At 37.5% G+C, this 22,083-nt stretch overlaps 1 protein-coding gene across 3 annotated transcripts in view; it reads right to left on the bottom strand.

The window, feature by feature from the left end:
- Positions 1-22,083, bottom strand: part of EIF2AK4 (eukaryotic translation initiation factor 2 alpha kinase 4) — a 111,518-nt gene that overhangs the window by 65,896 nt on the left and 23,539 nt on the right. For all 3 annotated transcript variants that reach the window (XM_069105722.1, XM_069105724.1, XM_069105723.1), the window contains exons 5-8: positions 18,954-19,034; positions 17,308-17,456; positions 5,159-5,274; positions 1,442-1,599 (exon numbers count right to left, since the gene is read on the bottom strand). In XM_069105722.1, the coding sequence (XP_068961823.1) occupies positions 1,442-1,599; positions 5,159-5,274; positions 17,308-17,456; positions 18,954-19,034 (504 nt within the window). The remainder of the gene's footprint in view (positions 1-1,441; positions 1,600-5,158; positions 5,275-17,307; positions 17,457-18,953; positions 19,035-22,083) is intronic.

The raw sequence follows: 22,083 nt of genomic DNA, 5'->3' as shown, positions 1-22,083 counted from the left end.
CTATCCTCTCCAACATTTGTTATTTTCCTTTCCTGTCATGTTAGTCAATCTGACAGGCATGAAGTGGTACCTCAGAGTTGTTTTCATTTGCATTTCTGTAGTCAATAGTGATTTAGAGAATTTTTTTTGTATGATTACAGATAGCTTTGATTTCTTCTGAAAACTTCCTGTTCATATCCTTTGACCATTTATCAACTGGAAAATGGCTCTTATTGTTATAAATTTCATTCAGTTCTATATATACTTGAGAAATGAGGCCTTTATCAGAGGAACTTGCTATAAAATTTCCCCCTAATTTTCTGCCTTCCTTCTTTCTAATCTTTGCTATATTGGTTTTGTTTGTGTAAAAAGTTTTTAATTTAGTATAATTTAAAATTTTTAATGTAATCAAAATTATCCATTTTATTTTCCATGATCCTCCCTGGCGCCTATTTGGTCATAAATTCCTTTCTTTTCCATAGAGCTGAGAGGTAAAATTTTCCATGTTCCCCTAATTTGCTTATGATATCATCCTTTATGTCTAAATCATATACCAATTTTGACTTTATCTTAATAGGGGATGTGAGATGCTGATCTAAACCTAGTTTCTGGCCAACTACTTTCCAGTTTTTCCAGCAAGTTTTGTCAAATAGTGAGTTCTTGTCCCAAAAGCTTAGATTTCTGCATGAGTATTGTATACCTAATCTATTCCACTGATCCACCTCTTAGCCAATACCAGATTCTTTTCGTGATTAATGCTTTTTAATACAGTTTGCAATCTGGTATTACTGGGCTGCCTTCCTTCATTTTTTTAAAACTGACTCCTTTGACATGTTAGACCTTTTGTTCTTCCAAATGAATGTGGGTGTTACTTTTTTTCTAGTTTTATAAACTTGTTTTTTGGTGGTTTGATTGGGATGGCACTGAATAAGTAAATTTAGGTAGAACTGTCATTTTTATCATATTGGCTCAGCCCACCCATGAGCAATTAATAGCTCCCCAACTGCTTAGATTTGACTTTGTTGTGTGAAAAGTATTTTGTAATTGTGTTCATATAGCTCCTGGGTTTGCCTTGGCAAGTAAACTTTGAAGTATTTCATACTATCTGAAGTTATTTTAAATGGAATTTCTCTTTTTATCTCTTCTTGCTGGACTTTGTTGGTAATATACAGAAATGCTGATTATTTATGTGGGTTTATTTTATATCCTGCAACTTTGCTAAAGTTGTTAATTGTTTCAACTAGCTTTTTTAGTTGACTCTCTAGATTCTAAGTATACCATCAGATTGTCTACAAAGAGTGACAGTTTTGTTTCCTCATTGCCTATTCTAATTCCTTCCATTTATTTTCTTGTCTTACTGCTGTAGAAAGCATTTCAGTAGGTCATCCTTTTATCTGGTCAGTATAGAAGCATATTAAAATGTTCCACTAGTCTAAAAATGACAAAAAAAAGTATTTTCAACCTGTTTTTTGCATTTATCAATTTTCTCTCTTTCTTGGCTGGTAAGGAACTGGCCCATTTTTTCCTGCCACTGAAGTATCCACTCATATAAGAGGACGAAGTTGCCAGTGGCTGTTTCCAAGGCATTATAGGTTAATTTTCCAAGTTGTACATCATTGTCTGTATATAAAAGAACAAAGAGAGAAAGGAAGTTAAATTTCATTGTTATATTTTCCTTTGGTTTGATAGATAAAGTATTTACAAATAGATAAGAGGATAGAAACAAAAATCTGATAAGGAATCACCGGACCGAATATCAAGGCCAACATTCATAATCAAATTTATTTACAACATCCTGCTAGTGGCCCCACATAGTTACACTGGCACAAATGCTCTCAAAATACCAAAAAACAAAAAAATTGAGATGCTGAAAATAGTGAAATTCTATGAAGTTTACATGGGCACAACTGCTCTAAAAAAATTGAGAAGTTGAAAACAGTGAAATCCTATAAAGTTTGTTCTGATCAGTGGGTGTAGAAAGAAAGAATCTCAGGCATTACCTCAACTTCATGGAAAAAGGTCATTCAATAAGAACATTTTAAAACTTATCTAATAAAACTGATGGTTTCCTGAACACAAAACAGGCTTCTTAAAAACAACACATGCTCAGTAAATACAAGTGTCTACTTACATCAGGAATTGGTATCAGGGAGGGGCCAAAAAAAGGTGACTTAATGTGGCTACTTTGAGCAAAATATAAGAAATGGGAAGAGAGGTATGTTTATTTAGCCACAGGTATATATCTCATTTGTATTATTTTGAACTAAACCCTTGGAAAACAAAAGAACATAGTTCTAAAAATTGCTATCTTATTGTATAATTATGATTTATTTCCACTTGGAAAAAGTAAAAATGACAGCATACTGTTTTTAAACACTTGGACAAAGAATTATTGTACTGAGTCAATTGATAATCAGAATGCAGAAGCAGCTTCTACTCATTAATTATTGTTATTTTATTGATTTGTTATTACAATAAGCATTTTTGTAACTTATTGACTATAGCTGTCTAGTGTATCACAAATGACACCTGAAAATTTTAGCTAAGGGAGAAAATTCCAATTTTCTTTAGCATTGACAAGCTAATGAAACAAATGGAATACAGCATCTATGCAGTCAGAGATACATTTTCTTAAATCTTCACAGGATGAGGAATACTGTTACTTAAATAAAAGTTGTTATAAACAGTATGTAAGGCACTCAATGTGATTTTCAGTGTTAATAAAAATTTCAGGCTAATAATAGCAACAAAAAAGGAGAATGGTAATAGGACCAAAGAACATACTACAGAAGGATGACAAGAAAACAGTTAACAATAGAACTTTGCTATGAACCAGTGTATGCTAAGAATGATGATTTACAAGCTAGTCATTTTAGTGTTTTATTTTATCCCTAATATATGCATTTTTTCTTTGAAATTTTAAAACCTTTCAATTGGAAATGATGGCTAATTAGTCAATCTTTTTTTTTTTTTAACAACTTTATAGGAAACCAAAGCACATTTTAAAGTCTATTCCCTGCTGTGGGAAATAAATAATGTGGTTTTATGAAGACCCTTCAAAGTGCAAATTTACTTTCTAATTAAGGTATTAAATAAGGGCAATCTGTTTAAAGAGTACTAGTGAGACTCTTAGACAAAGACATAGTAATGAACAGTAGGATTAGTATTAATTTACCTCCCTGATGTCCCCAGATCTATGAACAATGGGTTTTTATGCTATGAATTTCAAATGTCTGTCAGACAAGTAGGTCCAATGTCAATCATTTTCATCAAAGATCTCAAGTTTGTTCTAGAGTCACCTGGTCACCAATTTGTATGGAATGTGGTCACTGTGTACAGAATACTATATTTGGCACTATGTAATCCACTTTCAATTTTTTTTTTTTTTTGCCTTTTGGAGGGCAATTGTGGTTAAGTAACTTGCCCAAGGTTACAGGGCTAGTTTTTTTGTGTGGGTGTTAAGTGTCTGAGGCCAGAACCGAACTTGGGTCCTCCTGACTCCAGGGCTGGTGCTTTACTCACTGTACCACTTAGCCGCCCTCATCAACTTTCAATTTAACCAAGAATTAATTATCAAGTTTGTAGATTACTCACTTTTCTTTGTATCTCTTCCTATCTACTGCCTGATTTTTCATTATTTTATTACTCATTTAAACTCCTTAAGGAGGATAGGAAGTAGAAAAGAAAGGAAGTGAAATTCAAGTAAGTTAATTTGGTGGAAAATAAACTTGAAGCAGCTTGTTAAAATTCATTTTTGCATCATCTGTGGATTATCCAAACTCCTCCTGCTCCCAGAAAATCATAGAGATGGCTTTATCTCTAAGAAAGATAAGGTACATACATATATATGTATGTATATATGTCAAAGACACTGGATCTTGAAAGACTATGTCAATTTCAACATTACTCAAGAAATATAGTTCCAAAGGATAATCTTTTTAGAAATTGCTAAATAAAAAATAACCAAAATTGGAACCTGCTGTTTAGATCCCCAGTATACCAGAAAAAAAGGTAAACAGACTGATATCAATTTGTGAAAAAGGTTCTTCATGGTCATTAAAGGGCTATGGGACACTAAAAACTCATGTTAATATGCAAATCATTTTGTCAGAAGCAGATGCCTGAGAATCCTAATATCTGAAATTAAAATTGGCTACATCATATTTGGTATTACTGCACACTCTCCTTTCAAATAACTCAGATAATTTAAAATCTATTATCTAATTTGTCCTAATACATTCCTAAGAACATAGATTACTATCTTTTTCTTGTAGAGACAGAAAATGAGCCCCAGAGAATGTCAAAGAGATTTGCCTGGAATTACACTATTGTTGTTATTCTAGATTTTGTCAGGACCAGTGACAGCAGGAAGGTGATGTCTTGATGTGCAAGTTAATTGGATTTAAGTGAGGCAGGGCTCTGCAAAGTCATCAGCCTCATTCTCTCCTCCAGAATCATCTGAGTCCAGTGGCAAGACATAGATTAGAACTGGAGATGACCCCAGATGCAGTGGGAGACCTTGGTCTTTTTAAGCTAAGGTCTTTCACAGGTCTCAGTTTATCTGAGGCAATACCCATTCAGTGATTTAAGGCTAGATGAGAAATGTGGCAAAATATGGCCTAGTTTGTCTACTCAAAAAAATCAATCTGGGTGGGAAAAGATCCTTAGGGTTTCTAGCTAGAACAGAAATAATTGCCATTTATACTTAGTCTGAACCATCAAAACTGAAACAATGACCAAGTGAGGTTTGGGTTAGCGTCTATTTGTTAATCAGAGAGAACCAGAGTGAGATGAGTTTAAGGTATAGTCAAATAGTTCCATTTGAATCCCAATAGGCTTTATCTAAGCTTGGTTTTCCAGAGCTCTATTTCATGAAATCATAAATTACACTATGAACCAAGGATAGGTAAGAATAGAACTCTTTTCTGGACTTTTCTCACCAGTCCAGAGTTCTTTCCATAAGACCACAGTGCCTTTTAAGATGTAGACAGTGTTATGGGGTTAATGCAAGCAGTACCCCCCTCATGTTGTTGTGAGGGTCAAATGAGATAAAGAATATAAAGCACTGTGCCAAATTTAAAGGGTTATTTATTTGTGTCAATAATCATCATCACCCTACCATTCTTCTTTATGGCCATTTTTGGTCCTTAACATAAATGGATGTAGCTAGTTTACTCACCAATACATTTCCCTTTGTGCACCGTGAGCTGACAAGGATTACCCGTACTGAAATACAGGATTTCACAAGAGCCAGGAGAATCTTCACTACTACATATAGAATATTGACGTTCTCGCCTTAAAAATAAATTTGGACAATGATTTTCCTTCAATTTAGCATTAAACATGGAAAACCCATTTATTTGGAATCTGATTTTCTATCTGTCCCCATCTAAGTAGTGCAAGGAATTAAGATGATTTATGAATCGTGCAAATGTGGCTGATTTGAGCTGTCCCAGTCAACAAGGTACAGCCACACAATGGAAGGGACACCAATGCTACTAAACAAAAAGTTCACAAGTTATGTTCATAGTGTTGTGGAAAGAGCAACAATCGGGGAGGCTAGGTGGCACAGTGAATAGAGCACCGGCCCTGGAGTCAGGAGGCCCTGAGTTCAAATCCGGCCTCAGACACTTGACACACTAGCCCTGTGACTTTGGGCAAGTCACAACCCCAACTGCCCTCCAAAAAAAAAAAAAAAAAAAGAAAAGGAAAAAGAAAAAGCAACAATCACACACGTCTTTTTATTTCTACCTGTTAATCGGCTTCACTGTCAAAGTCATTTAAAATATGAAGGATGGCATTTTATACAGCAGCATTTATCTACCCATTCTCCAATATTTTATTTCAGATAAAGGATTTAATTTCTTCACATTTTCTAAAATAGTGTAAGAAATGCAAAGCATAAAAAAATAACATGACTAAGTTTTTAACCAACACGCCAGAACATATACTTCCTGATAAAGGGTTCTCTTCAAGGAAATCACCTTGGAAGGTACTCTCTGATCTCCTTCTACATGAGGAAGGGAGGACGTGTCCTGCAGCTCTCTTGGCCCTGAAGAAGCAGAGTTCTGTGTCACACTCTCCTTTAATGAGTCATCTAGGCCTTTAAATGGTGGCAAAGATTTCCCCTCCATATCTATAACTCTTTGCTTACTGTGGGGGAGGGGTGGATTGCAATAATAAGGGACATTTTGCATTAACTCTTATGTCCTTAGTAATAACTGACAACAATACATCTTTAAAATGTATTCCAAAAGAGTAAGAAGACGCAAAATGAATTTTATGCATTTTGAGGGTGCTCTCTTTACCAGTGGTGTCAAACTCGAGGCCAGCAAAATTTTCAGTGCAGACTGAACCAGATTAAAGTGTAATTGGGAAATGCTTAACAAAATAAATAAAAATACAACATTAATAATGTTAATTTGTGATTTTCTAAGTCAATGTGTGGCCCACAGGGATCATATTTATTTGAATTCGCTACCACTGAACTATACTATGACACTTCCTAAATGATTTATAAAAAAAATGCTCTCTTCTCTAATAATGATAGCTTTTTACAAATATATTTGAATTTATCTTTTAGTTCTATATATAAGTCCAATTTCAGATCTGATTACAAGCCCACTAACTGGCTGGATGTTTTGTTCTATTTAGAGTTGCTTGGTAATCTGCATTAAAATGCATTTTAAAGGTCTAAGGCACTATGAAAGACACTAAAAAACATAAGATTTGATTCCTATTTGAGATCTTACTTTTAGAATAACACTGATACAAATAAACAAAGAATATTTAGACTGCTGGGAAGACACTGATTATGTATAATTAACTTTTGTGCTAATGAAGGCAAAGAAAAGCAATGTTAAGATGAAACACCAGATAATGCAAAAATCACCCACATATGGCTGTAGAATTGTCACACATATAAAATATATACCCATAAACATGTAAACAAATACACAGACATACATTAACTATGATCAATTAAAATTCAGTAAGTATGATCCTTCAAGCATTGTATATGTCTGGAATTAACTTTCTTATTGAAATTTAAACAGTTAGGTTGATGCTTTCTTAGAGATTCCCTAAACTCCCAATTCTTCAGCTTCCTTAAATCCCCTCTTCATTCTTCCATTCTATCTCCATAGTAACAACACTAATGTAATATTATTTCACTATTACCCATAAATGTTCTACTTTTCTAATTAAAAGCTGACATTCCTCCACCTAACTGACCATAAGCTCCTGACATTCCATCTGTCCTTATTCCTGACTCTTCTTGAACCTATTCTATTCTTCACCCTTAGTGAGACCTCCAATCCCCACCACTCTTCAGTACTTTCTCAGTCTCTGATTACTCTTCATCCTCTGCTTCTACTCATCTGCTGCTGCAGGAAGCAGGAAGAAGCCACACTGTGCTCATTGGGTACATTCTAAGTTCATGTTATTCAACTTCAACTAAGCTCTTACTGAAGTAAGGCAATACTTTCATTCTCACCAATCCATTCTCTATCTCACTTCCCACAAGTTTTTCCAAACCTTTTTTTTTCTCCTTTCTCCTTAAGACACTCACCTTCCCCCCCCCCACTTTTTTTTCTTTCTGGAGGGGGGAAAGCAGGGCAATTGGGGTTAAGTGACTTGCCCAAGGTCATGTGGCTAGTAAATGTTAAGTGTCTTGAGGCCAGATTTGAACTCAGGTCCTCCTGACTCCAGGGCCAGTGCTCTATTCACTGTGCAACCTAGCCTCTCCCCCCTCTTACTTTATAGAGAAAATTGAAACCATTTGATATGAACTTGCCTTCTCACCTCTTCATCTCAAAGTTCCCTGATATCCCCTCCTCTTTCCTTTCCAGTATCTGACAAGGAGGTTGTTTCCCTTTCCAGACCAACTCTTGATTCTATCTTCTCCACTATTTGGAAACCTCAAATCTCTCTTCCTCTACCCCTAAAATCTTCAATCTCTCCCTAAAGTATTCTTCATTCTTCTCAGATCTCTGATTCTTTGACCCACCTGTATTCTCCTAGACTATCTCTGGGACTCTGGTTTTCATTGTCTCCACAGTCAGAATTGATGTGATGGTCTGTCACTTCAATGTCTCCTAGCTACTGATCTAGAAAACTTCACCCTCCTAATGTTCTAATATTTTTGGCCTGTGAATTTTCATCCTTGGACAATTTCATCATTTGCCTTTTCAAATTCTGCTCCCAAGCGGCAAAATATACCTGGGTTGATTTCACCTACTACAAATTTATAGTATATGTTACCTTGGCTGACCCCTTACTATAGCTTGACAGTTTTCCTCTCTTCTATCACACTCCCCATAGGATCTGTTCTAAAACTCTGTTCTCAATGTCCTGCAACCAGTCCTGATCCCCTTAAAGCAAATGACCTAGCCCCTTAACTTTGCTAAGAAGACTAAGGGGCCTCAGTTCTCATTTTCCATTCTTCAAAACTTCTTATCAAAAAACTTTCTTGTTATAAAAGAGGAGATATTTCTACCTAAGTCTTTGATCCCACTCTTTTCTAATTCTTCTAGGCCCTAACTTAAACAGTTATCTCCACTTTGGTATGAATTGTCCATCTTTTCCTCCCCACTGACTCCTTCCCACCTGTGTACAACCATATCTAGAAACCCCATCTCAAAAAAGTCTTTCCAAAACACTTCTTTTCCCCTTTGCCTATTTTTCTCCCTAAGAATCTGGAAGAAGCTCTCTACCTATTGACTCCACTACTTCATCACCTCCTCTCTTCTAAACACTTTGCAGATGGGTTTTTGCCATCACAATTTCTCAAAAACCACCAGGGACCTCCTGATTGCCAAATTCCATAGCTTTTTTCCCCCTAATCCTCATCCTTCTTGACCTCTCTTTAAGATATGCCACTGTTGGGGCAGGTAGGTGGCGCATTAAAAGCACCAGCCCCGGAGTCGGGAGGACCTGGGATGGGTTCTGGCCTCAGATACTTAACACCCACACAAAAATAACTGGCTGTGTAACCTTGAGCAAGTTACTTAACCCCGATTGCTTTAAACAAAAGAAAAAAGAATATGGTCCCAAGTTAGGTGGCAAAGTATATGAAATTTATGTTATTCATACCACTTAGATGATTTTTTTAAATGAGGAAAATAAACATATTTTGAAAGTACAGTTCAGTTCTTTAATTTTACCAGATTTGGAATTGAATGGTAAAGTGCTTTTCCTTTGTCATCTAGGGGCTAATGTTCTCAGATACTTAACACACACACACACACACACACACACACACACACACAAAACTGGCCGTGTAACCTTGGGGAAGTTACTTAACCCCAATTGCTTAAAAAAAAAAAAAAAGATAATGCCACTGTTGACCACACTTCTATTGGATATTCTTACCTTCTCTGACTTCAGACACACAATACTCTTGGTTCTTCTTCCACTTTTTGTTCTGTGTCTTTCACTGGCTCCTAATCCTCTTCCCAATCCTTTAATGTGAGTGTTCCCCAAGAGACTTTCCTTGGCCCTCTGTTTTTTCCTACATGCTCATCTCTCTAGCAAACTTGCTATTCAGTAGTTTCAGTTATGTTTGGCTCTTCATGACCCTATTTGAGATTTTCTTGGCAAAGATACTAGAATGTTTTGCCATTTCCTTCTCCAGCTCATTTTGCAGCTGAGAAAACTGAGGCAAACAGGTTTAAATAACTTGCCCGGGGTCACACAGTTCACAAGTCTCTGAGATCGGATTCAGGTTTTCTGACTCCAGATATGGCATTCTATCCACTGTGCCACCTAGTTGCTCTTTTAGCAAATCACCACAGTTTTAATTACTACCTTGTAAAAGTAACTTCTAAATCTAAAGCTACAGGCCTCACCTCTCTTCTCAGTGTCACACCTGCATTTTCAATCGCCTGAGGGACCTCTCCACAAATATCCCATTACCACCTCAAACTTAATATGTCCAAGTCCAGGCTTAGGACCTTTCTGCTATACTTCACTAATCCTTTATGTGGGAACATCAATTCTCATGACCCTTAGGCTTAAAACCTTGGAGTTTCTTTTTATTCTTTCTTCTTCATATCTCATATCCAATCTTTTTGCAAGTCCTGTCAATTCTACCTTCATAACATCTCTCTAATATCCATTTCTTCCTCTTTATTTCTATTGCCACTTCCATTGTATAGGCTTTTATTACCACCTCTTTTATACTGCGATAGTCACCTGACAGATATCTTTCAATAAGTCCTCCCTGACTCCTCATCCCACCTCCAGCAGACTTAATATAACACTTTTTTTTTGCTTTTTGGAGGGGGGAAGGCAGGGCAATCAGGGTTAAGTGATTTTCCCAAGGTCACGTGGCTAGTAAGTATTAAGTGTCTGAGGCTGGATTTGAACTCAGGTCTTTCTGACTTCAGGGCCAGTGCTCTATTCCCTATACCACCTAGCCATCCTTATAACACTTTTTTTGCACCTCTCTGATGCACTTGTTAAATGTGTTTATCTTATCTCCTACTAAGCTGTAAGCTCTAAAGAAGGCAGAAGAGATGTCTCATGTAAACTCTCAGTCTCCTGTATCATCTAGCACACATTAGTAAGGGCTTAATGTTTGCTGAATGAATGACCTATTTCAAAGGGATGGTCTCTGTTCAAGTGAACTGTGAGAAACAGTGGGTACTATGTAAAGTAGTTTTATCTAACAGTTTTGAAATAGCATCTGGTCTTTATATAATATGGAAGACCAAGAAAAGTATTGCTATCTGTGCTTTCTGTTTGTATCTGTCTGCTCTGTGTCTGTGTAAAAATCTCTGAGTCTGCCACCTTGTAAGATTCAAAAAGGAGCCAGCCAGAAAAGAAAAAAAAACTGTACCTGGGCTAGAAAGATTGATGGTCTCTTAAAGAAACAAAAAACAAATAAATCTCTCTTTCTACTTCCTTGGACTACGGCCAAGTTCTGGAGGTAGACAGACAGACAGAAAAAGGGGGAAAGGGGAAACTTCTCCCCTAAGGCCTATCTAAGAGAAAAGTGGTCACTTCACTCATCAAAGAGAGGCAGGTTTCTAAAGCTGCACTTTGGAATAGGACTAGCATTTAGCCCTTTCCTGGGTCATAGAAAGAGAACTGTGCAATATCATTGGGAATACAGATCCAGGTAATTGAATTTATCCTGGTTACTATTTGGCACTAAGAAAAATTGGGAAATGCACAGATCTGAAAAAGAGATGCCTCAGAGATGAAACTTTGAGCTCTTTAGTATGGAGAAGAGGGGACTAGATGCCACTGGATTTTTTCCAGGGTCCCACTTACCTTTCAAAGAAGTTTTTAAGGAGTGGACACAGAAGTGAAGTTTCCTTGAGTAAAAGGTAAAAAAAAACCTCACTAAGATTCTCCTTCCTGTAGTCCTACCTCTCATGAGGCCAGCTCTGACCAGACCAGGCCCACAGTGAAAAGTTACAACCTCTAAGATTCTCTTCCTTGTGGTCCTGGCTCTTCTCAGGCTAGGGCTACAGTGCCTTCTTCCTGTATCCTTGCTCTGACTGAGCTGAGGATACAGTGAAAGGTTAGAACCATTAAGATCCTTCACCCTGTCATCCTGGTTCTGACCAAGCTAAGGTTGCAGTGAAAAGTTAGAAGAATAGTAGGGAATTTGAGTCAACCTCCCCCACCTGGTGAAAGGAAGGGGGGGGGGGCACAGTAGTTACATCAGGGCCCCACTGGCAATAGCCCTAGGCCCCTGGGTACCCTGAAGCCCTGAAGCCTACTCTTCCAGGTAAGCAGATGAATCTCTCCTCTCAAAACCCCACGTCCTTGCTCCCACACCACTGGAACCTGGAGTTTCTTCTCTAAGTTTCCCAAAGCCAAGCAACCCTTATCAGGAAGCTCGTGGGTTCCTCAGGGACCCTCCTCCTTATTCACCAAAACCCCCTCCTCAATGCTCCTGAAACCTTAATTCAGCCACTGGACTCTACAACCTCCCAGCACTACCCAGTCCTTGGTCTCTCCCACAAGGAATGGTGCCCTCTTTCTCCTTCCTTCCCAAATTGACCACCCCCACAACCAGGCTCTGAAACTGTGGGGAGAAAAATGAGGTCAGAAGTCAACCAGCCTCTACACTTGGTAAACCCAATCTTCTATCATCTTAAGTTTACTGTTTGTGTTATTATATTTCCACACTGTAGTAAAATTCTTTTATATTGTAAAACTTGAGTGACCACTGTGAGCCAGAAATAGATACAGCAACTTTTAATCTGAATTTTTTGAAACTTAAAAGATAGTAAAAAAATTGTTTAAAACCAGTTGTTGTTTTATTAAGTCAAGCTAATCCTGTCTTAAAGCTAAGACAAGTTGGCTCTTACTTATGAAAATTGTGAAATTGTTAACTAAATTGTTTGGGATTATTGTTATAATGTTAAAACCTAAAGCTGATCACACAGCAGCTCTTAGGCGTAGACAGGGTAGACACTCCTTATTCCCCTCCCTTAGGAAGATGGACAAGTTTGCCTCCAATGTAGGGCTGACCAGAGGCCATATGTGCCAGCTACCATATACTGGGATCCTAAAAATAAAATATGGGAACCCTGAAAGACATCCTGGCAAGAAAAAAAATCAGTATTGAAAATAGGGAACCTGCCACACATAAAGTATATGGTTTTCATCAGTCCAGAGGAAGAATATCATAGGGTGGACAGGCAGATCAGCCCCTTCTTTGGGGTCTCTATGAATTTCTCCTTATTTGTAAACTTGCCAGATCCCCAGAAACCATCTGGTGGGCAAAGTCATCAGCTCCAGGAAAAAAATAAAAGCTTGTTTGGGTTATAGAATTCTTAAACAATGAATTTGGATTACTGAGAAGTGAAACTTCTTAAATATGTAAGTCATGGTAAACTTTTATTGCTTACTGCAACTCCACACAAGTAAAAGCAGTTGTATCAAGACCTAATCTGTGATTGGTGAGACTTGATATTTGAGGTAAAAGACACTAGTTTTATTTTGAGTTTGAATTTAGATATAGTTGTCTGCATTAAGTCAGTATGGGAGAGAAATGCCACAATCTACTCAGAGAGAATCCTGCTACAGGTGAAGGTTTGCTTTTAGGAAAAGCTGAGAGGACAATTTTAGCCTCAATCTAAAATGGGACCCTCCTAGCTCAGTTTCCCCATTGTCTTCCTTTGAAAAGGAGTGCTTTCCACCTGGCTATTCCTGAGTCTGGCTATGAGATGGAATTAAAGTGACTCTTACCTGAATTCAAACAGAGCTAAGGATGTTTTATCCTGTCATATCTGGCATGTCCCTGCTTTTTCCTTTTATGGTAAATTTCTCTAATTAGAGCAAGTGGTGAGTAAATATATGAATACAATGCAGGTATGTGAAATCTTGCTGTTTTCTATCTGAATGTGTAGTCATTCCATATCCCGCACAATAGACTTGACATCTGCCTGCCTGCATAGTAAAGTGAAAGGTTAAATCCCTGGAATAGAACATTTTTTTCTGAATGATATGGGAACAATTGGACAAAGGGAAAAGAAGTTTGTGAAACAAAGGTACAAACACAATGTTAATCATTATCTCATATACTAAGGCTGGGATATATCTGAGCTACCAAAATGTGTGTTAGATCTGAGCTATTCAGCCTAAAATTATATTCCTTTCTACAGCCTAAATAGAATAGAAAAGGGGTACTTGGCCTAGTCAACTGCCTGTTACTAGATATATCTGTCTTTCTCCTTATATCTTGGGTCCTTCATATTGAACTTGCTGTCAGATTTGTGTTTCTCAGATTACAGGTCAATTCACCTACAGATGGCAGCAAGCAGTGGATACCAGTCCATACTCACCCATCATCCCCTGGATGTGATCTATGCTCAGTTCCAGGCAACCTCCTCCTTGGGACCCACTGAGACAGGGACAGCAATACTGCCCTTTTCAGTGTGAAGAAGCTATGGTAGATGAAACCTTCGTCCCTTTTCCCAAATGAATTTGGGTCGCAGCTCTTTGAGGGGAGAATGATGGAATCCTAATAAAGTTGCCTCCAGCCCCAATATTCTAACTTCATTATAAGCCCGGCCCCACTGAATAGCAGGCCCACTGTACCTACCTGACTCCCCTCCCTCCCCCCAATGTCCTAACTTCTTCATATATGCCTCACTGCTTACTAGAACAACAAATGTATCCCTGAACTTTTAGTTCCCACAGAAAAAGCAGGTGTGTCCATTTAAGTGAACCTAGCTACTGCCTCTACCTGGTCGCTGTTCCCAGACCCATTCCCACAGAAACAGGTGTGTTTTTGTATTCAATCACAATAACATCATCCATCTAGCCCAAGACAGGACCACAATACCTATCTATCTTGACCAGACAGGACAACAGCTAGCCAATTGGAGGGGAGCATGACCAGAATGTTTAAACCACTGAACCATAAATGGGACCCCTCCTCCGTTACCTAATCCCTTAACAAACTCCTCCTGTCTTTTCAATATTAATAATATTCCTCTATTCTATGTAAATTTATCATGTAATTGCATCTTTATTAAATAAAAATCCATCTTGCTCTCTCTAAAGCCACTGGTTCCTCTTGGAACTTAGCCCACTTCATGAGAGTCATCAATCTCAATAAATGCCTATACTTGGATTAGAGGTGGTTTGACTGAATTCTTTGAGAGGGTTCCACCACAACACATCATGAAACAATAGGTTTTGGGTGGACCAAGCCCCCACCTTAACAGTTTTTGGCATCCCTGGGTTTAAACTGCAACACTAGTACTTACTATTAGGTAATCAAGAAAGTGCAAATAATTTTTAACTGCTACATTTTGACATACATGTGTCTTCAGTGAGAAAGAGGGAGAGCTTTCCCTCCCAACCTTCTTCAATTCTATTTGACAAATACTGAATATCTACTATATTTAAGATATTATGGCAAATACTTTTATGGATACCAAGATGCTCAGAAGTAGATTACAATTTAGTTGAGGAGACTGTAAATACACAAAAAAATAGGATGAGACAAGCACCAAATAAGATGAGACAAACACTAGCATATTCAATTTCTTGTAGGCTCTATCTACCTAAGCTCTAGATGGCCTAGTTCTGATAAAGCATTCTATGGTATTCTACAATATTACCGTGCATCTGTTCAATTCTCCCTTCTAAGGTGAATTTATACTTTGGCATTACTGAAGTTGCCTACAAAGGCCATTCATCAGGCAATGATCATTCATTAAGTGTCATGTGATGTAGTAGAATGGGCAATAGACTGAGAGTCCTGAATGTTTGACCCTAACTGACAGACTGGTCATCTTAGGAAAGTCATTTAACCTCTCTGGCTTCAGATTCCCCATCTCTAAATGAAGGAGTTGGACTTAAATTTCTTTAAGGTTCTTCTAATTCTGATAAGTCTATTGACAAGGATAGGGACCATACTCCAGGTATCAAACAACTAGAAACTGACTCCTGCTAAGCTACATATTGACTTAGAAAACCACAAATTAACATTATCTATGTTGTACTACATTATTTGCTTTGCTAAATATTTCCCATTTACATTTTGTAGGCAGCACGGGCCCCTAGTTGGACACCTCTGGTATAGGGAATTCTCAGGTGAGGAAACTCCCTATCCCAATGCAGGTAGGTACCTTTACAGTCTTAAAAGAGTTGCCTAGAGCATGGGAGGTTAAGCATCTTGCCCAGGGTCACACAGTCAGTAGGTGCCAGAGATGGGACTTGTACCCACATATTCCTGGCTTCAATGCCAGTTTTTTATCCATTAGGCCACTCACTTAACAATTCTATGAATCTATTAATATTTTATGTATTATCCTCCATTAAAGATACCCAAGAAATGGAAAAATTTTGCCTATGACATACCACTCACATTTGGGAAATTCAATTGCATTGAAATTCAATTGAAGAAACACGAGGTATTTCTATTTGTTCAACAAATGCAAAGTAATATAGCCTCCAATGGATACTAAAAACTACAGGAGTGTGGAGTAACTGGAGGATTTCAGGTGTAGCAGTGAGCAGGGTGGGGGTGAGGCTAATGAAGGTTTCAATAACTCCCAGGACAGAAGGCTTTAAGGATCACTCCCCCCCTTCAGACTCTGTAGCTCCCATTTATAGGCCGTGGTATAGCTCTTGATTAGTCTGTTTGATGGTCAACAGGAACATACATTTCCCTCCCATATTCTATTTCTGTGAAAGAATTACTCTTTCCTTGTTAGCAAGTCATATAAGTGAAAGCTCTGAAAACTACACTTCATATTTATAACTCCATTTCTATAGAGAAACTCCTTCTATGTCCCAAATCAGGAGGTCAGGAACTACTCTCATCCAAACGCAACCCTAGATGCTAGTAACACAGACTTTTTGTTCCTTCTCTCTGAATCAGGCTATAGATGCTTTACAGCATCCAGAAAGAAAGTAAGAAGAAGAGTTCTGGTGGGCTTAACAAGGAGGTCAATCCTGTTCTGGGACAGCCATTCTTATGTAAGGGGCCCTGTGAATCAAGAGCTACTTGTACTTATCCCATAAAATCCCCCAAATTTATATTGCTTGTTCAAGAGGTGAGAAAGGAGAAATCATATATTGTGAAATTTGTATTGATCATCCAGGCCAAGAAAAAAAAAATTTTAAAATCTCTTTGGGCAACTAAGTGACACAGTGAATAGAGCACCGGCCCTGGAGTCAGGAGGAGCTGAGTTCAAATCCGGCCTTAGACACTTAACACTTACTAGCCATGTGACCTTGGGGAAGACACTTAACCCCAATTACCCTGCCTTCTCTCTCCAAAAAGACAAAAAAAAATCTCTTCTATATTATTTGACTATTTAAAAAGCAGCATAAACTGAAACTAGAAACATAATTGGGACACTTCAAAGTGTGGCCTTTAATGAAGTTTTCTATTAGGAATGAGACAATGTAGGTTTAAAAAAATATTATTTAGAAAGTAGAATTTTCCCTGATTATAACATTGTATTATAGGTTACTTTTGAATCTTAAAAAGTGATGACACTGATAATTTGCTTTTATACTGCCACTGAATAGACTGGATAATAAATTATAAGGAGATGCTCCAAATGATAAATTATATAATCCCCCTGTCAGTCCCTGAATGTTTTTCTTTTTTTTTTTTTTTTAAAGCAATTGGGGTTAAGTAACTTGCTCAAGGTTACACAGCCAGTTATTTCTGGGTGTGGTGCTAAGTATCCGAGCCCAGATTTGATCCCCAGGTCATCCTGACACTGGAGCTGGTGCTCTTTCTTGCTGAGCCACCTGGCCGCCCCCCTGAATGTTTTTCTTAAAAAAAGCTCACTCTAAAGCAATGTACATCCTCCCACACCAGATATATTAAGTACATACTTTGATCTTCCTGTGGAGTTTGCACGGTGTTTAACATGGCCTACATGGTCTAGGGCACCTCCATTTATATTGACAGATGGTTTGTATCCAGTTAGATCTTTCCTGGAGTTATGATCTTGGTTTGCTAAATTGGCAATTTCCAAGCGTTCCTAGAAAAGAAACATCAAATCAGTCTTTGATAGAAATTATATCTGGAGTGTTTAATCTCAAAAACAGAAAAATATTAGATCTTTAGTCCCAGGACAGGAAAAGACAAAGCACTTGATTTAGAAATTCAGAGATGATTATCAAAACATACTTAGAAATAAATTTCTATTTTTCAGTTAAGATTACATGTTAGCTCTCTCCATCACAGTATCTGTCAATTCTCCTCCAGTTTAGGTCACTTAAACCTAAATTACAGGCTTAGTAACAATCTCATTCTCATTCCAACCTCATCATTCAACTAAAACTACTTTTCTTTGAAATTACCAATGACCTCTTAATTGCCAAATCCAATGATCTTTCCACAGTCTTCATCCTTCCCCACGAATCTGCTACATGACACTGCTGACTAACCTCTTCTGTATATTTTCTCCTCTCTGGGTTTTCATAACATTATTCTCTCTAATGGTTCACTTCCTACATTTCTGACAGCTCCTTCTCAGTTTCCTTGGCCGGATCATCATTCTTGTCACATCGTAACTATGGCTGTTTCTCTCTGTTCTTCAAACACTGTATCTCTTTTCTCTGTACCTTTGCAATGGCAGGCCCAAATGTCAGGAATGCCCTTCCTTCTTCTGCAGAATCCCTTTCTTGTTAAAGCACTACCTTCTTCATGAAACTTTTCCGGATCCCTCTCACTGCTAATGCCTTCCCTGCCAAAATACTTTCTATGTAATTACTTTGTATATATTTGGATTCAATTTATATTATATATGTGTGTATATGTATATGTATACATATATATATATATATGCATATAGATGTATGTATTTGTTATCTCCCCCCAGTAGAACTAGGTCTTGGCTTCACATCTATTGTTCCTTCCCACTACCCCATATTGCACTTTTGGAGAACCAAAAAGATGCTTTTTGGTATGTGGATCAATCAAAGGCACTAGGGATGTTTAGCCTGGAGAAGGGGCATGATAGCTATTTTCAAGAATATGAAAGAATGGGAAAAAGGAATGAGACATATTCTGCTTTATTCCAGAGTGAAGAGCTATGAATAATGAGGGGGTGGAAGGGAATTACAGAGATGCAGATTTGGGTTTGATATAAAGAAAAACTTCCTGCCAGTTAGAACTAATCAAAAGTGGTATGGTCTGCCTAGAAAGAAGCAGTGGGCTCTCTCTCGCTATAAGTTTTCAAGTAAAAGCTAGATGATTTTTTGTGAGAGATCCTGTACATGTGATTCTTGATAAGGCATAGGGTAGTGGGGTAGGGAGCCTCTGAGGTCCCTTTCAATTCTGACATAGGATAGAGATTTAAAGTTGGAAGGGGCCATGCTTGATTTCCTTTTTAAAATTACACATACTATCATTATGATATCACCTGTGATAAACAAAAATAAAAGGAAAACTCTTCATTAATGGCAAATCTCAATTTAAATCTACTAAATCATCTGTCCCAGTAATTATTTATAGAAAAGGTAATTTTTAGTACCTGCTTTGCCATTTCTTTCCTTTTTTTCTCTTCTCTTTTCTCTTCTTTCCTTCTTTGAATCTCATGAAGGATTTCAAGTTGCTGAAATAAATCGTACTGCGTTCAAGTCTCAGAAATAGATAAATGAAATTTAAGAAACATGAAAAATTTTTTTTTGAAAAGTTCAATAATTCAATTCATTTCCTAAGAAGACTGAAACCTGATGTGTTGTTAGTCTTCAGTGTATATAGATATATTTTCTTGGTCTTTATATCCCCGCTTATGTAGAGCTACTAAATTCATCACAGAGCATGAACAATAACCACTTCAATAAACTGCTCAAAAATTTAGGAGCTGCAACAGATCAATTCACCACAATAGGACTTTACCAGCCAGCATTAATCACCTCCCAAATGGTATGAAGTCTAACAAATGTACAGTTACCTACAAAGGAACAGAAGCCTTTCCTAATGATGGGCAATATGCACAATTAAGTAGGTGAAAGGAAGTTACTATATACTGAATGGTACTCAACAAATAGACATTGTTAAGATAAAGGATAAATAAGACAAAATACAAAAAAAGTTGATTCAAAAATTTATAAAATAAATAATTCAGTAAGTCCTAGTTTAAAAAAAATAGGGGTAGAGGCGGCCAGGTGGCTCAGCGAGTAAGGGCACCGGCTCCAGTGTCGGGATGACCTGGATCAAATCCGGGCTCAGATACTCAGCACCACACCCAGAAATAACTGGCCGTGTAACCTTGAGCAAGTTACTTAACCCCTATTGCTTTAAAAAAAAAAAAATAGGGGCTATAATGAGGGGAAAAATAAGTTTTTCAAAGTGATAGTTAAATATTATTATTATCACTATTCTGAGTATTAACTATCTTAGCCCATCTCCTTTTCTAATGAGCCATTTCCTATAGGATATCTTTTATGCCTTTTTTTAAAAAATAGAAGTCATCATTTATAAAAACTATGACCTACTTATAACCACCAACCATCTCTCTATTGCTTTTTAAGTCACCTGTAGCTTTGACTCTTTGGAGACTGTAATGTTCTACTACTTTCAGTAGTATGGCAAAACCAAAAGAATAAAGGTGCTAAAAGAATGGGTTTTTGTGTCAGGGAGCAGCCTGAGATCATTACAAGCCCAGCACAACTTTTTAAAAAAAATCCAACAGCTATCTTCAATATATTCAATTCTTGGCCCATCTCTTTATCCATTTACAATGTCTGTTCAAGGTGGATGGACTGGTGGTACTCAAGTGACTGCTCACAGGTCAAAGGCATTCTTTCTCTGTTTGTCTTTCTCTTTATGGGTTATTAAGCTAAACTTGTTTTGGTAGTCATGCATTTGAGGTATTCATATGCAACAAGTAACATTTCATGGAATCCTTGGTCATCTTGAGTCCTTACGATAAATATAAAAAGATAAATGCAGCTCATGAGCCAATGTTTGTTGCAGAAGATGAGGCGACAGAGGAATTCTATGACAATTTGACAATCTCCTCTAAACCAAGTTAACATATAATATTCCGTGAATTCAACACGAAGGTAAACATAAGAGAGGATAGTGAAGAACACGTTTGAAAATATGGTTCAAGATTAAGAACAAAGAGGCCCAAAGATTGTGTACTACACAGAAGACTCTAAGGTATATATAATGAATATTTTCTTCCAGAAGAGAGCTGAATGAGGAACACTAAATAACACCACAAAAAATAAAACTGAGTATACTTATCAATCAATCAACAAGCATTTAATAAACATCTACTACATGCCAGGTGCTGTGCTAGGCACTGGAAATCCAAGGACAACAGTAGAACTTTTCAAGGAGCTTATGTTCTATGAAAATAGTAGCTAACATTTATATGTCACTTTAAGGTCTGCAAAGTGCTCTATGCATATTATTTCATTTGATCCTCCCATTCTATCAATAGAGACAACATGCACAAATATAAGTATAAAAAATAAGTACAAGACAAGGCAATTTGGGGAGAAGGGCACCAGCAGCTGGAAGGAGAAACCAAGTGTCCTGTGGAAGGTGTCTGAGTTTAGCTTTAAAGGAAACGAGGGATTCTAAGCAGTATTAGCAAGGAAGGAGTACATTTTAGGCATGAGGAACAGCTTGTGCAAAGACAGAAATGGCTGAAAGAATGTCAGGTGTGAGGAACAGTAAGAAGGCAGTCTTGTTATGCCAAACCACAGAAAGTAGACTAATGAATAATCAGTCTGAACAGGTAAGCTGGACTCAGGTTGTGAAATGCCAAACATATTTTATATTTGATCCTATAAGCAACAGGGAACCATCTAAGTTTACTGCTCTGGGCAGGGACATGGTCAAATAAGTACTTTAGGAACATGACTTGGGTACCTGTGTGGAGAATAGTTTATGAAGGATAAGCAACTTAAGGTGGAAAGACCACTTGGGAAATTACTGCTATTAATGTAGAATTAACAGATTTGGCAAGCGACTGAATATGTGCAGTGAGTGAGGAATCCAAGATAACTCTGAAATTATAAACCTAGGTCATCAGAAGGTGGAACCTTCAACAGAAACAGGGAAGTTCAGAAAATGGCTGGATTTGGGTAGGGAAGGGGGATGTTAAAGATAATAAGTTCTGTTTTGAACATGCTGGACATATTTTGGAGTTGAGATGTTTGCAGGAGATCCAGTACAAAAGGTCCAACAGACAGTTAGTGACAAAGGACTAACGTTCAGCTGAGAAATCAGGACTGGATATAGCTTAATAGGTACCAAATTAAAAAAGAAATTTTTTTCTTGATCTCTAGAGCAAGAGTGTGAGGTATTACGTGTAAAATAAACTACCTCCCCCCACCAAATAATAAGACAGAAGGCACAAAAATGAAAACTCTTCTGGTGATGGGTGTCTATGAATCTGGAATTCATCTATATAGAGAAAACTGAATATATGAATTAATGAGGTTACAAAGAGAACACCTAGAAAGAAGAGGATCCAAGACAGAGCCTCTGGAGGTATTCTCACAGGCTCTAGATGATGGTCTAGCAAAGGAGACTGAAAAGATTTAGTCAGCTAGGAGAACTGACAGAGAGAGAGAGAGACAGAGAGAGAGAGAGAGACAGAGAGAGAGAGAGAGAGACAGAGAGAGAGAGACAGAGAGAGA

This window comes from Petaurus breviceps, unplaced genomic scaffold (genome assembly GCF_028583685.1).
Source record: "Petaurus breviceps papuanus isolate PSGF00001 unplaced genomic scaffold, PetGlider_PUasm1.0 77, whole genome shotgun sequence".
NCBI lineage: Eukaryota > Metazoa > Chordata > Mammalia > Diprotodontia > Petauridae > Petaurus > Petaurus breviceps.
The sequence above is the reverse complement of the archived record's forward strand: the minus strand, read 5'-3'. Positions and strand labels throughout refer to the sequence as shown.